The sequence below is a fragment of the Diabrotica virgifera genome, chromosome 6, assembly GCF_917563875.1.
Source record: "Diabrotica virgifera virgifera chromosome 6, PGI_DIABVI_V3a".
Taxonomy (NCBI): domain Eukaryota; kingdom Metazoa; phylum Arthropoda; class Insecta; order Coleoptera; family Chrysomelidae; genus Diabrotica; species Diabrotica virgifera.
Genome location: NC_065448.1, coordinates 235,456,286 through 235,471,081, shown reverse-complemented (window position 1 = coordinate 235,471,081; position 14,796 = coordinate 235,456,286). Strand labels below are relative to the sequence as shown.

Sequence of the window (14,796 nt, the reverse complement as noted above, 5' to 3'; positions counted from 1 at the left end):
AGTAGCTCATGCTCATCAATTAACATGATTATCATGATCATCATCATCAGTAAACAAAAAACGTTTGAAGTGCGAAGTTGTTCGCTACGATTTTTCTCTACGATACGTTCTGGATTTTTGTATGTATTAATTCATAATGGGTCAGTCACATGGAAAATGTAATTCTGATGTGAAATTAAACGGAAAAACTGTTCTTGTTACTGGAGCTAATACGGGAATTGGAAAAGCTACCGCGAAAAACCTTTATGAACGAGGTAAGTTATTTAAGTAGGTAATAATAATATGATACATAATATATGATTTGAATAAAGTTAAACGCTTATTAAGTTATAGGTATATTTGCAAAGTTTGCAATTTGCAATTTATTACAATTTATAAACGCTCAATCTTACATCAAGATTATCGAGACATTTATCTGACGACCAGGGCCCCCCGCAAGGCCGAGCGGCGCCCCCGCGTGCGGCACATATTTTAGCGCCCTTTAAATCTACTATAGGTATTCACTTATGAAATAAATCTATAATTTTTTATTTTTTACTTGTTATAAAACAACAGTAATTACACGAAATCAAATTTTATTTTTCTTGTATCTGATTTGCTGATGATGGCTAAAAACAAAAAACATTAATATGTTAGTTAAATGTAGAAATCGATACCTTTACTCTAAATTGAATTAAATGGCGGGTTTTCTAGATTACCTGTAGCAAATTCTTTTATAATATGTATCTTCAAAGTAAATTTTATTGACGAGCTCTTGCTATCTAATATTGGCAACCTAGATATAATCTTTCCTCTACCATAGTACATAGACCACAAATAATTTTTAATTAATTTTAATTTTGAAAATAATTTCTCACTAGAAACGACAGGTACAGGTAAAATAAGGAGACTTCTTAATGAAATAATGATATTTGGTGAAGATGAAATTAGATATTTTCAAATATATACCGAAGATTAGGATTTGACGGGTTTTATCTCACTAAATAAATCAGTTGTAACAATATCCGCCTCCGTTTTTACTGGATCAGTTAGCTAGTTAACTTTTGTTGAAGAGCAAGACAGCTTTTTTTTAAATATCATCGTCACTTAATGTAAAAATATCACTAAAAAACCAAAAACATTAACATAACCAAACATCATAAATCTATTATTTAACGAACTTAGTAGGTACTTGATCAATTATTCTAATACTGTCTACTTTTTACGTTAACGGTATATCTGCTATATCTATAAGATTCTTACAAATTTTAATTATACGATATTTGAATAGCTTTAAAGCTTCTATACTACTCTACCATCTTATATCACTTAGGGGTTTCAAATTTAACTCAGGAACACATAGTTTTATAATAGGCATTCCATCTATTTGTGGAGGAAGAGAAAAATACGTAAAGTTCTAATACAATATTAAAAAAGTTTACCATTTCAATAAAAAAATGATTATCTCATTTAAAATAAATCTTTCTTATTTACCAAACCTTCGGTTTGGCGCCCTTTGGGGGATGCGCCCGCGTGCGTCGCACGCGTTGCACGCCCGGTTGCATATTTACAGATGCTAGCGTGTGTAGACACCAGGGTGTTGAAATCAGTTAGGGTTTGGAAAACAGTACATTTACAGATGCTAGCGTGTATAGACACCAGGGTGTTGAAATCAGTTAGGGTTTGGAAAAACAGTACATTTACAAATACTAACAGATTTGGACACCAGAGTGTTGAAACCAGCTAGCTTTTTTAGTGGTTATACATGCATATATGTTAACGGCTATTGACATTAATTTTATACAGTATAGTGCAAATGTCTGGAATAAATTCATTATTTCGGAAGGCACTGACTTTATGGAAAAATCCTGAAACAAGTCCATTTTTAATCTTAAATTATGACTTTTTCACATATATATCATACTAGTAACGTCATCCATCTGGGAGTCATGACGCAATCGATGTTTTTTTTAAATGAGAATAGGGGTCGTGTGCTAGCTCATTTGAAAAGTTATTTAATTCTCTATTCAGTAATATAAACATTGTCATAATTATTTATATAGGGTGTCCTAGAAAAATTATTTTGAATTAAATTAATTTACACAAAAAGAAGAACGATATATATGTAATTTATTTAATTTTAAATACATTATATTGCTGTCAGAAAACAGAAAACATGTTTATTTCATAAATAAACATTGTCTTTCGCTTAAATTCAATGTACAAACTGCCAAGAGACAGATGGGTGGCAGCTTGAACATTAAAATTAAGCGAAAAGCAATATTTATTTATCAAAAAACTTTTTTTCTATTTTCTGACAGGAGTAGAGTGTATTTTGAATTAAATACATTACATACATTCTTCTTTTTATGTCAATTTAATTTAAAAAAACATTTCTTGGACACCCTGTATAAATAATTATGTTAGAATTTATGTTACTGAATAGAGAACTGAATAACTTTTCAAATGGGCCGGCACGCGACCCCTATTCTTATCTAAAAAATCATAGATTATGTCATCACTCCCAGATGGATGACGTCATTAGTTTGATATATTTGTCAAAAAGTCATAATTTAAAATTAAAAATCGACCTGTTACAGAATTTTTCCTTAAAGTCGCTGGCTTCCGAAATAATGAATTTATTCCAGACATTTGCACCATATTGTATAAAATCAATGTCAACAGCCGTTAGTATCTAGTATATGTGTTATAGTCAAAGCCCGAATTTCAGGCACTCCTAGGTTTGACTAGGCAATCCTCAGGTCTGACTGACGGTCTTAGTCAAAGCCCGAAATAAATTACAGATTCGGCCTTTGACTAGTCAAACCTAGGAGAGACTAAGTTGGTCAGGCAAAGGTCAAAATTTAATTTTATGAAATCGGGCTTTGACTAGTCAAATCCCGATCAGCTATTAAAGTGTCGTAATTTGTTAGATTAGTTTTAATAAAACGTCATTTTTTAATTTTAATGTTTAATTTTATTCTTATATGGTCGAAATAATTTTTTTTATATTAGTGTTTATTCTCACATGTTGATGTTGACGCATTATGGCATTTAGAGTTACACAATACATTAGACCTTTTACACATAATTTTGAAGAGCATTTCTTATTGCAGTAGCATTTTATAAAGTCTTGTCCTTCAAATTTACAATATTTTGTACTAATTTTTCTTAGAGGCAATTAAGAAAATTCTCTTTGCATTCTCTTATTCGATTTCTTGAAAAAATGTGTTTATTGTTCCCTATTTCGTACCAACTCTATATGAACCGTCAATTGTTTTATCTTTTATGATACCCAAAATATTTCGAGCACCTTCTTTGACTCTATCAAAGCTAAGGATAGGTATTGTAACAGTTTTTCCATTCGAAATTGCAGGAAATTTTTTTCACTTAATTGTTTCATAGCATTAAGGTGGGTTACGCTTACGTATTTTGCCCGTGCTATTGTCAGATATTTTATTATCTATTTTCAATGCATTGCATAAATGTAATACACTCGTAATATCAACCCACCTGTAGGCTGAGCACTATCAAAAGTAAGGATCACCATAGTACTAACGAAGGCCCTGGACCGTCGTCACTAGTGGAGGAAGAAAATTGTCAAACAATTCAGATTACTTCTTCAGGTGTGGTTTGTTGTATTTGCCAAAAAGAGAGCTCTGACGCATATTCGAGCATAATTTGTAATCAGATGGTATAGACATGCGTTGTGCAAAGACAGAAAAGATTAAAATAAATAAAGGGAAAGGCGATTGAAGGTCTTTATGCCCAGGCCAATGCTACGAAACAATTAAGTGAAAAAAAATTCCTCCAATTTCGATCAGAGATACTTTAACCATAGCTATTCCCAGCTTTGATAGAGCTAAAGGAGATACTCTAAATATTTTGGGTATCATACAAGATAAAACAGTTGACGGTTTATGTAGAGTTGGTACGAAATACGGAACAATAAACACATTTTTTTCAACAAATAAGGGAATGCAAAGAAAATTTTCTTAATTTCGAAGACGTTCTGTCTCTAAGAGAAATTAGTACAAAAGATCTAAATTTGGGGGACAAGGCTTTATAAAATGCTACTGCAATAAGAATTGCTCTTCAAAATTATGTAAGTGTAAAAGGTCTAACGCAGGGCTTCTCAATCTCTGGTACATGTACCAATGGTGGTACATATCATTATGTGCAGTGGTACACAAAACGCAAAAACAGCAAAAATTTATCATATAAAGTTATAGTTAATTAGATTAACTACCGCCATAGGTATTTTAGTTAGGTGGTACCAAAAATAATTATAAGAATTTTGTGGTAGGTACATCACTCAAAAAAATTGAAAGCCACTGGTCTAACCTATTGTGTAACTCTAAATCCCATAATGCCTCAACATCAATATGTGAGAATAAACTCTATTTTTTATTTTAATTACGACAGTATAAAAATAATAAATATTACAATTAAAAAATGACGTTTTATTAAACCTAATCTAACAAATTACGACATTTTAATAGCTGATCGGGGTTTGACTAGTCAAACCCGATTTCATAAAATTAAATTTCGACCTTTGCCTGACCAACTTAGTCTCTCCTAGGTTTGACTAGTCAAAGGCCGAAACTGTAATTTATTTCGGGCTTTGACTAAGACCGTCAGTCAGACCTGAGGATTGCCTAGTCAAACCTAGGAGTGCCTGAAATTCGGGCTTTGACTATAACATATGCATGTATAACCACTAAAAAAGCCAGCTGGTTTCAACACTCTGGTATCCAAATCTGTTAGTATTTGTAAATGTACTGTTTCCAGACCCTAACTGTTGTTCTGAAGCTATTTCCTTGTGGCATTTTTATAATTAACTATTTGATGGGAAATAAGCCACAATTAAATTGAAAAAAATAATTTTATTGACGTTTCGACGCCCAAAGCGGGTGCCGTTGTCAAAATACAAAATACTACTAAAAAAAAATAATACATATAATAAATAATGTCGCAACGTTAATAAAATTATTTTTTTCAATTTAATTGTGGCTTATTTCCCATCTAAATAGTTAAACCCTAACTGATTTCCACACCCTGGTGTCAACACACGCTAGCATCTGTAAATGTACTGTTTTTCCAAACCCTAACTTATTTAGACACCCTGGTGTCTACACACGCTAGCATCTGTAAATGTACCGCCCGGTTACGGGGGCCCTGCTGACGACTGAGCTTAAAGCCAGAACAAAACTTATATAGGGTGTCCCAAAAGTAGCGGAACGGTCGAATATTTCGCGAAATGAACATCGGATCGAAAAACTGAAAAATACGTATTCAATATTTTTCAAAAATCTATCGAATGACATTAAACACGACTCCCCACTCCACCCCCTGGAGGAGGGGTGGGGGGTAACTTTAAAATCTTAAACGGAAACCCCCATTTTTATTGCAGATTTGGATTCCTTATGTAAAAGTAAGCAACTTTTATTCGAAACATTTTTTCGAATTGTGGATAGATGGCGCTATAATCGGTGAAAACGGTTTATCGTGATACCATAGGTAAATTATAGAAATGATCTAATATCTCGAGGAATACACTTTCAAATGAAAAACCAAAAAACACGTTTGTAATATTTTTCAAAAACCTATCGAAAGACACCAAACACGACTCCCCCCACTCCGCACCGTGGAGGTGGGGGTGTGGGTAACTTTAAAATCTTAAATAGGAACCCCCATTTTTTATTGCAATTTTGGATTTCTCATGAAAGAATAAGTAACATTTATTCAAAACATTTTTTAGAATTGTTGATAGATGGCGCTAATAAATTACATTTTCCGATTCTAGCTCTATCTATCAACAATTCTAAAAGATGTTTCGAAAAAATGTTACTTATTTTTTTATGAGAAATCCAAATCTGCAATAAAAATTGGGGTTCCCATTTAAGATTTTAAAGTTACTCCCACCCTCACCTCCAGGGTGTGGAGGGGGGGTCGTGTTTGAGGTGGTTCGATAGGTTTTTGAAGAATATTAAAAACATGTTTTTTTTTGGTTTTTCATTTGGAAGTGTATTTCTCGAGATATTAGACCGTTTCTGTAAATTATCTAGAGTATGACGATAAATCGTTTTTACCGATTATAGTGCCATCTATCCACAATTCGAAAAAATGTCTACAATAAAAGTTGCTTACTTTTACGTAAGGAATCTAAATCTGCAATAAAAAAAATGGAGGTTTCTATTTAAGATTTTAAAGTTATCCCCCACCTTACCTACAGGGGGTAGAGTGGGGGTCGTGTTTAGTGTCATTCGATAGATTTTTGAAAATTATTGAACATATATTTTTCAGTTTTTCGATCCGATGTTTATTTCGCGAAATATTCGACCGGTTCGCTACTTTTGGGACACTACTACTACTACATTGTTTTGATTTGCTTGTCTTGATAACTTCCCAGGCAACCAAATGACGTCAATAACGTCGAGGAAACGTCAGCTTTTGGTTGAATATATACACGTGTTTGAACATTACGTCGTATAAACGTCTTTTGTAGGTGATTTTAAATACGTAAGATTAATGACGTTAAAATACCTACGTTTAAAAATACGTTTACATTTAGGACAGCCCAAGTCTGACGTCACAAAAATGGAAAGAGCTTAACGGGTAAATGCTGATAATGTTAATATTGTATATTGACGTTTATGAGCTTAAATTGTCATAAGAAATTTTTCATTTATTGTTGACGTGCTTTGTGTGGTAAAAAAACGACTTTTCAGTTAGATATTTAGTTGAAGAAACATGTTAATTAAGAGATTTTTATTCGTTTTTCTCACTACTCGAGTAGTGACAGTTTAATGCAATAGTTCTTCTTGAAAACGGTTTGAGGTTATGTGTTTTGTTTTGGTGAATATTTTCTGTTAATGAACTAATTATGTGTTATCGAGTTTAATTAAATTAATTTGTTAATAAATTATTTATTAGTTTATACCTATGTTTGTTTCAGTTTTGACACCGTAAGTATACCTTAGCCTATAAGCTAAATTTAAAACAGTTAAATGAAAAATAGCAATACCAACAATACCCATACGAATAATTATTATTGTGTATTTTTAAACCCATAAAATGAAAATTAATCTAAAAAAAACGACATAAAACTACGTTTTTTATATCACGTATTTAAAACGTGATAAAAATGACGTTAGTTATGGTGGGACATATTCACGTGACTTTCGACGTCGAAAAAACGTGACAAACTGACGTGGTGTGGTGATAATTATGACGTCTTTTCAACGTTTTGTAAACGTTATTTATTTGCTTGGGTTGTATTTGCCAACACTATGTTCCCCAATATTCTAGACTCGGTCTGAATTAAATCGTTAATTGAAATAACGATTAAATAGAGAGGGACAGACGCGCAGAGTTAAACAAATAAAATTGATCGAGACTTTTCTCCAGATAGGTAGAATTTTTCGAGACAGCCGGTCTGCGAACATCGAGTAAAGGCTGATTTATGTTACACCGGGACGTGGACGGCAGGGAGCGCAGAACAACAGAAATCGCACGTCTTTGGCACTTCCCGTTCAACGTGCCCGTCCCGTCCACGCCCCCGTTGGAACATAAGTCCGGCTTAAAGGCTGATTTATGTTAGAACGGAGTGTGCACGACACGAGCCGTAGAACAATAGACGGCGCACGTTCCCGTTGTCGCTCAGTCCCGTTGTACGATAAACTAGCCAATGCTTTTCGTATCAGACAATTCTTTAATTTGCCCCCTAAGACAGCCATGTCGTGCACGAAGTCAAATAGTAATGTAGTAAGTTTGACACAAGTAGATTGGCGCCCAACGTGGAGCCTTTTATTTTTTTATTTTAACGTTTTAATTTGACCGTTTTTGTGTTATAATTAATTATACATAATTTTAGGAGCAAGAGTTTTATTGGCATGTCGAAATATTGTCAAAGCAAATGAAGCTATAGAAGATATTAAGATACATTGCCAACAATCCCCAAATGTGGGCGAATTAAAAGCCATCCACTTAGATCTTTCAAGTTTAAAATCGGTGAGGGAATGTGCTGAAGCAATACTAAAAACCGAAAAACAACTGGATATTTTAATTAATAACGCATGTGTCATCGGTGTCCCATATACGAAGACAGAAGATGGATACGAGCTAACCTTCCAAACCAATCACCTGGGTCACTTTTTGTTTACTTTACTTTTAATGCCGCTTCTAATGAAGAGTACACCAGCGAGGATAGTAAATGTTTCGTCGGCTTCACACGCAAGTAACTAGATGATTAAAGGCATTTCCTTTTTAGTAATTCTATTCTTTTTGTAGTGCTCTGGGGTGCGTTTGATTTGAAGGATGTAAACTTTACGGACAGAAAGTATTCTTTTATGAGAGCTTATGGTGAAAGTAAACTGATGAATATTCTGTTTACTAAGGAACTAGTTCGAAAGTTTGAAGGTACGTTTACTAAAAACAGAAACATTCCTATATTTGAGAATTTTCTTTTAAATTAAATTGATGGAATAGTATTTATAAGAGAAAACATTTAATTTTTCAAAAATCTCCTGTTAGCCAAACATACTTTTTTCAACAATATTTCAAACGATTTAATATTAAAATTTATAATGAACAAACAGACGATATAAGTTAAAACTGTATAACTATGTAAATTTTTCGCTAGTTTTTACATATGGAAGTGAAATATAGACTCTACATTTTCTTCCTCATGTTTAATGTCCTTTCAGAACGTTGGTTACCATCATAGCTGTCTTAATTTTATTCACTGTCATCCTAAATAGCACGCTTGTATCAACACCACACCAACCTCGCAAGTTCTTCAACCATGAGATTCTTCTTGAATCCTATATTTGGGACCTCCCATTACATATCGGAAATACTCCATCTTTCTATTTTTTATGCTTTTTATAATCTCAGTATAGTCTTACTAATACGTTTTAGTATTGTGGAGAAATTTAGAAGAAAGAAATTTAAAATTCTTTATAGCACCACATTTCGAAAGCCTCAAGACGATTTAGATCGATTTTATTCACAGTCCAGGACTCGATACCATAAAGTAAGACCGAGAAGTAGGCACATTCTCAATGCCAATTTTAGGTCTCTGTTACATAATACTTTGGAAATCCTTCTAAAAGTGGCTCTGACCTACTCAATCCTGTATCCAATTTTGCCGTGACTCTCTGAGTTACAATTTAATTGATATACAAGGTACATAATTTGATCAACTTTCTCAAGTTTGGTATTATTTACATATATAGACGGATTTATATTCAATTTTTTACTTATTACGAGTATTTTGATTTTCCGTATGTTCAGAATTAGACTGCTTGTTATAACTCTCAATGACACCATCAAGTAACGTTTGCAGATCTTCTTGAGTAGAATATAGGAGTACTGTGTCGTCCGCATATCGCAAATTATTGATGACTTCACCATTCATTTACAATTATTACTCTGTCTTGTTTTTCAGAAAGTGCATTTCGGGAAATATTTTCGGAGTAAACGAAAACATAAGGGGGATCAGTGGCGGCTCGTCAGAGGAGGCAAGGGAGGCTTAGCCTCCCCATAAATTTTTTACACACGCTACACTGTTTTGTTTATCTTGAATCGCGAAAAACAACAAGCACTCTCACTATTATACAACGTGTACATTCCATATTATCACTAAATATCCATACGCACGAAGCAATAGCATTAGAACGCATGATTGCGTCTCGGTTTTTTTATTATTATTTTAGGCAGGACCCTGGGTTATCCCGAGATGCATGAACGGAGCCGAGAAGCCGGCCAGCCTCCGTTGCTAATGCTCCGCGCAGCGCAGCAGGCGTTTAAGGAGATCCGGTCTCCTAACAGTGGCATCTAAGGTGCCATCACACGCTGCCCGGAGATTTACCAACGGAGGCTAACTAGCTTCTCGGCTCCGTTGCCGTTGTGTGCATCTCGGGACAACGAATTTTAGGGTCCTGACTAAAAATAATGAAAAAACTAAAAGTGCGAAATTTGTTATGAAATTTGGTATTTGGGGTTAGAATAATATTTGGAACAACTTCTTCAAATAACTTTTTCCAATATGTATTTGTAACGCAAAGCAAAAAATATCGGTAATTTATCATGTTTTTGGATTCGCAGTAGGCCGCGTTTAGAATTAAAAAAATTCAGTTGAGTATCTTCAAAAATGTGAACCTTCAACCTGTATGGACTGCAAAACTTCAAATCTGTACCTATTTATTTTGATGTGCATATCTACTTACAAAGATGGAATTGTTAACAATTAAACGAAACAAACTTTGGTATTAAACTTTTACAATTAGACTAATTATTTTTAAAATGATATGATATTATGAAATTATGAATTATGATGATATTAAGAAATGTAAATAAAAAATGGTCAAAAAATGGGGCCTTACATTTCATTTTTTGGCACATTTTTTTTGCTAGTTCAAATTTGTCTAGATATTTTAGAGTTAGGTATAGTCTCCCCTATTGTAAAAATCATGAGCCGCCACTGAGGGGGATGCCTCTTTTAAAATTAAGAGCCTGTGAGTTTAAGCCGTGATTATGTCCTAGTTTAGCTCTAGTAGCTATTTTCACTTTTTTTCATTCTTGGTCTATTAACTATCGTATCTATTTCCCAGCTAATAAAAAAATGTATAGAATCACCCCACATCCTTAACCGATTCTGAGCAACGTAGCCTTTGTTAATCCTATATGTGTTGACAACTTCTTCTTTCCCCAAGATTGCCACGAAGTAAGAGGGCCCATACACTGTCCTGTAGAAATTAAACGACCTAATCTACTGCTTCCAATTTTCGTCTAAAAGTAAACCGAAGGTAGCATGGAACTGATCCTCCCTGTTAGCTCCAGTCGGTGTCACTGATAGATAGATCAGTAAGATTTATTCCATTAGAAAAGTCTCTTGAGGAAAAAGAAGGTGTATCTACAAAGTTATAGATGGCATCGAAATGTCCTGAAATATCGCGTAAGATCTTGAACTGAATTGAGTTATTGAATAGTCCTGTCATTTAGTTAAAGTTGTTAGATGTATTGTAATATTGCTTGCTGTTTTCAATAAAAGTGATTCTAAAGAAGTGTAACAATATGTTCTTCTTCTTCTTCTTCTTCAGCCTGTTTGCACCCACTCCTGGACAAAGGCTTCCCCATGAGTTCTCCATTCTTCTCTGTTTTGTGCTATTTGGTGCCAGTTTCTTCCCATTTTTGCTTTGATGTCGTCTAGCCATCGTTTTTGTGGCTTTCCTCTACTACGACTATGCTAGCGTGGTCTCCAATGTACAATGTTTCTCGTCCACCTTTCGATGTTTTGTAGTGCCACGTATCCTACCTAGTTCCATTTCATTTGCGAAATTCTTCCAGTTACATCCCAGGCAACCAAACGACGTTTTTATAACGTAGATAACACGTCATAAAAATGACCAATTGACGTGTTTCTATGACGTAGTACTGACGTTGAAAATCACGTGTATTTGTCTCATCGATTTGACGTCATAATTGTGACTATTTTAAAACGTAATCGTATCTACGTTTTTTTCACGTCGGTAAAATCACGTCTTTAATACTTTCAAAAAGTGACCTCTTTCAGATGTTTCAAAATAGTATAAAAAGTAGGTACATAACATGAAACCTATAGGCCGACGTCCCATGTGTCGAAGATATAAGTACTACCACTTGTTTAAGATCGCTTGTGCGCTAGGCTAGAAGCATCACTAATTCTGCATGATTGTACCAGCCCTCACATTTTAGAATTTTCACTAGTTATATATACCTACTTACTGTGTCAAAATTAAAACAACATATATATGAAACTAATAAATAATTTATTAACAAGTTATCCAGCATACTAATATCTTAATTTAACGCTGTCTTAATGTCTTCATTTAACGCTTAATTAAAAACAAATAAACATAACCTCAAATAGTTGTCAAAGAAGAATTACTGCATTAAACTAACTCACTGAGCAAAAACATATAAAAATCGCTTAATTTACACGTTTCTTCAACTAAATATCTAAATGAAAAGTCTTATTTTATCACACAAGCACAAACCACGTAAACAATAAATGAGAAATTTCTTATGAACATTTAGCGTTATCTATACCCAAACGAAATTGTTTGGAGTCAATACAAACAAACAAGCTCCTCCCAATTTTGTGACGTCAGACTTAGGCTGTCTAAAATTAAAACGTTTTTTAAACGTAATTTTAACGTCATTAATCTTACGTATTTAAAATCACCTACAAAAGACGTCTATATGACGTAATGTTCAAACACGTGTTATATTCAACCAAAAACTGACGTTTCCTCAACGTTATATGACGTCACTTGGTTGCCTGGGATCTTCCACCTTCGTCCTTCTACGCAAGTCTTCATTTCGAAAATGTTCCCTCAGAGATACTGCTAAAATAGCTCGTTAGATTGCCCTCTGTGTCGTTCTCAATATATTGGCTGATACCTCTGTAAATGTGATGGTCTCCATTCCATAAGTCATAACTGGTAGAATACAACTCTATTGAATACCCTTTTCTCTAGATTTATTGGTATATTTTTGTTTTTCAACACATTACATGTTTTTTATAATGTATAAATTACATAACCAGTTTTGACCTTATTTTTTTTTAGAAAACAACGTCAAAGGCATAACTGTGTACGCAGCTCATCCCGGTGCAGTATCTACAGAAGCAGGCCGACATTTTGACGAGACTGTATTCCCCGGAATGTACTGGCTGTGGCGAAACCTCTTCAAAGTTTTTGCGAAGAACCCTGATCAAGGGGCAGAAACTTCGATCTACTGCGCAGTAGACGAAAAATGCTCAACAGAAACTGGTCTTTATTATGCTGAGTGCAAACCGCTCGAACCTTCTCGGGATGCGTACGACGAAAAGCTTGCCAAAGATTTGTGGGTTTTAAGTCTGGGTTATGTTGGACTAAAGGAAGATTTCAACCCATTCGTAGAGACGAATACGTCTTAGTACCAAGTCTTTGAAAGTTAATATTTAAGTGTGAATTAAAAATTGTGTATAATTTTTTAGTTATTAAGGTTTGTGATATAATGTAACATTGTATTTATTAAAAATATTAGAACTATTATACTGAAACCCTTGATATTTCCAAATCATCATCACCATCATTATTATCATCAATTGCGTTACAATTCTCCGTGAGTCTTTTCCGCGTTACTGTTGCTTTCCATGTTTGTCGGTCCTGTGCCACTATTTCTCATTGTTTCACTCCTATTCTCTCCAGATCCACTTGGACTGCATTTTTCCACCTTTTTCTAGGCCGTCCTACAGCTTGTGCATCTGGTCTTTTCCACAATAAAGTTTATAAAAGCAATTGTTTATAAAGGCGATTGTTGGTACTGTGTATTACATGCCCTGTCCATCTTAGTCTATTGATCTTAATATATATCTTATTAGATTTTCCTTTACGAAGAAAGACTAACTCGTTATGTTGTATCTGCGTCTACATTCATTTGTCAAGCAATTTCTGCAAGAACCATATATCACTCGAAGGATTTAGTGTCCAGAAGAATAATAGACAACAGCCGGGTACAAGAGGTGAGTTTATGTAGGTAGTAGTTTCCTACCATTTTTCGCTGTCGTTTTGGCGAGCTGAGCGAATTCGACAGTTTTCCTCTTACCTATCCTTTTACATTTCCTTTATACGAGCAGTGATCGTATATCCCTAATATGTCTTTTCATCTGGCGAGCTGAGCGAGATTCCCTTTCTTCCCTTTCCTCATACATTCATGTCGTATTAATAAAAGCAATTCCTATTTCACGCGATCGTCAAAATCATTCATAGTGGAGTCACTGAAGGTGGATATGAGCTATTAGCTCCGATTTCGTTGAACCTCCATCGATTTGCATGAAAATTGGTGAGTGGTTAGAGGATATCTCAAAAAACAAAGTTGACATGGTGCCATGTTGCGCTTTTACCCTGGGGGTGGATGCCACCCCTTCTCGGGGTGAAAATTATTTTATTAAAAATAACCCCATAATTAAATAGGGGGACAAATTCTAAGCAAAATTTGTTATATAAAGTTATTAAAATAAATCAAAACTTTTTGAGTTATTAAAGATCAAAAATTTTAATTTTTCGTAAGAAAAATGCATGTTTTTAACCGATTTTTCATAGATAACTCAAAAACTATAAGTTTTTTCAAAAAAGTTATTACTAAAATTGAAGCTAACAAAAAATTAAATAAACTCCTTACTAAAAAACCTTTTAGTATTAACTAAAAGTGAGTTATAGGGGGTCTAGGACGTTTCATCGCCGCCGTTTCGATGCCGCCAGTTCGATGCCGATGCCGGCCGATTCATCGCCAGTCAATTAATCGCTATCTGATATATTTCCGAATTTTCGACAGTTACAATTATTAGTTATTTTTAGTATTAATTAGGAATTCTAGGAAATGCGAGATATGACGGCGATGAAATGGACTGGCGATGAACCGGCGGCATCGAAACGACCGGCGATGAACCGGCGGCATCGAAACGTCCCATTCAGGTTATAGGTAATTGAATGCATATTTTTTTCGGCGAGTACCCAAATCTAAGTATTCAAGCTTAAATTACGGGAAAATGATGCATTTTATAGCATAAACTTATTAAACATTTGTGAAAGTACTTAGAAATATCTATCAAATGAGGTAGGTACCGATCAAGTTAATAGCATTAAAATTTTTATGCTCCAAACATTTTTCAAACTTTATCTTTTAAAAATTTTTTCCAAAAATGTTATCGATTTTTTTTAATAACTCCATTAATTTTTAAGATATCATGTTCACCTAAAAACGCTTTGAAAGGTAATTCTAAGGGCT

The 14,796-nt window shown here is 34.1% G+C and overlaps 1 protein-coding gene across 1 annotated transcript; it reads left to right on the top strand.

Moving 5' to 3' along the window:
• Window positions 1-13,061, top strand: LOC126887328 (retinol dehydrogenase 12-like). Its single transcript, XM_050654780.1, has 4 exons — window positions 1-254; window positions 7,856-8,218; window positions 8,272-8,400; window positions 12,594-13,061. The coding sequence occupies exons 1-4, from the start codon at window positions 137-139 to the stop codon at window positions 12,941-12,943; spliced, it is 960 nt and encodes a 319-aa protein (XP_050510737.1). The 5' UTR covers window positions 1-136; the 3' UTR covers window positions 12,944-13,061.
• Window positions 13,062-14,796: the final 1,735 nt, after the last annotated feature.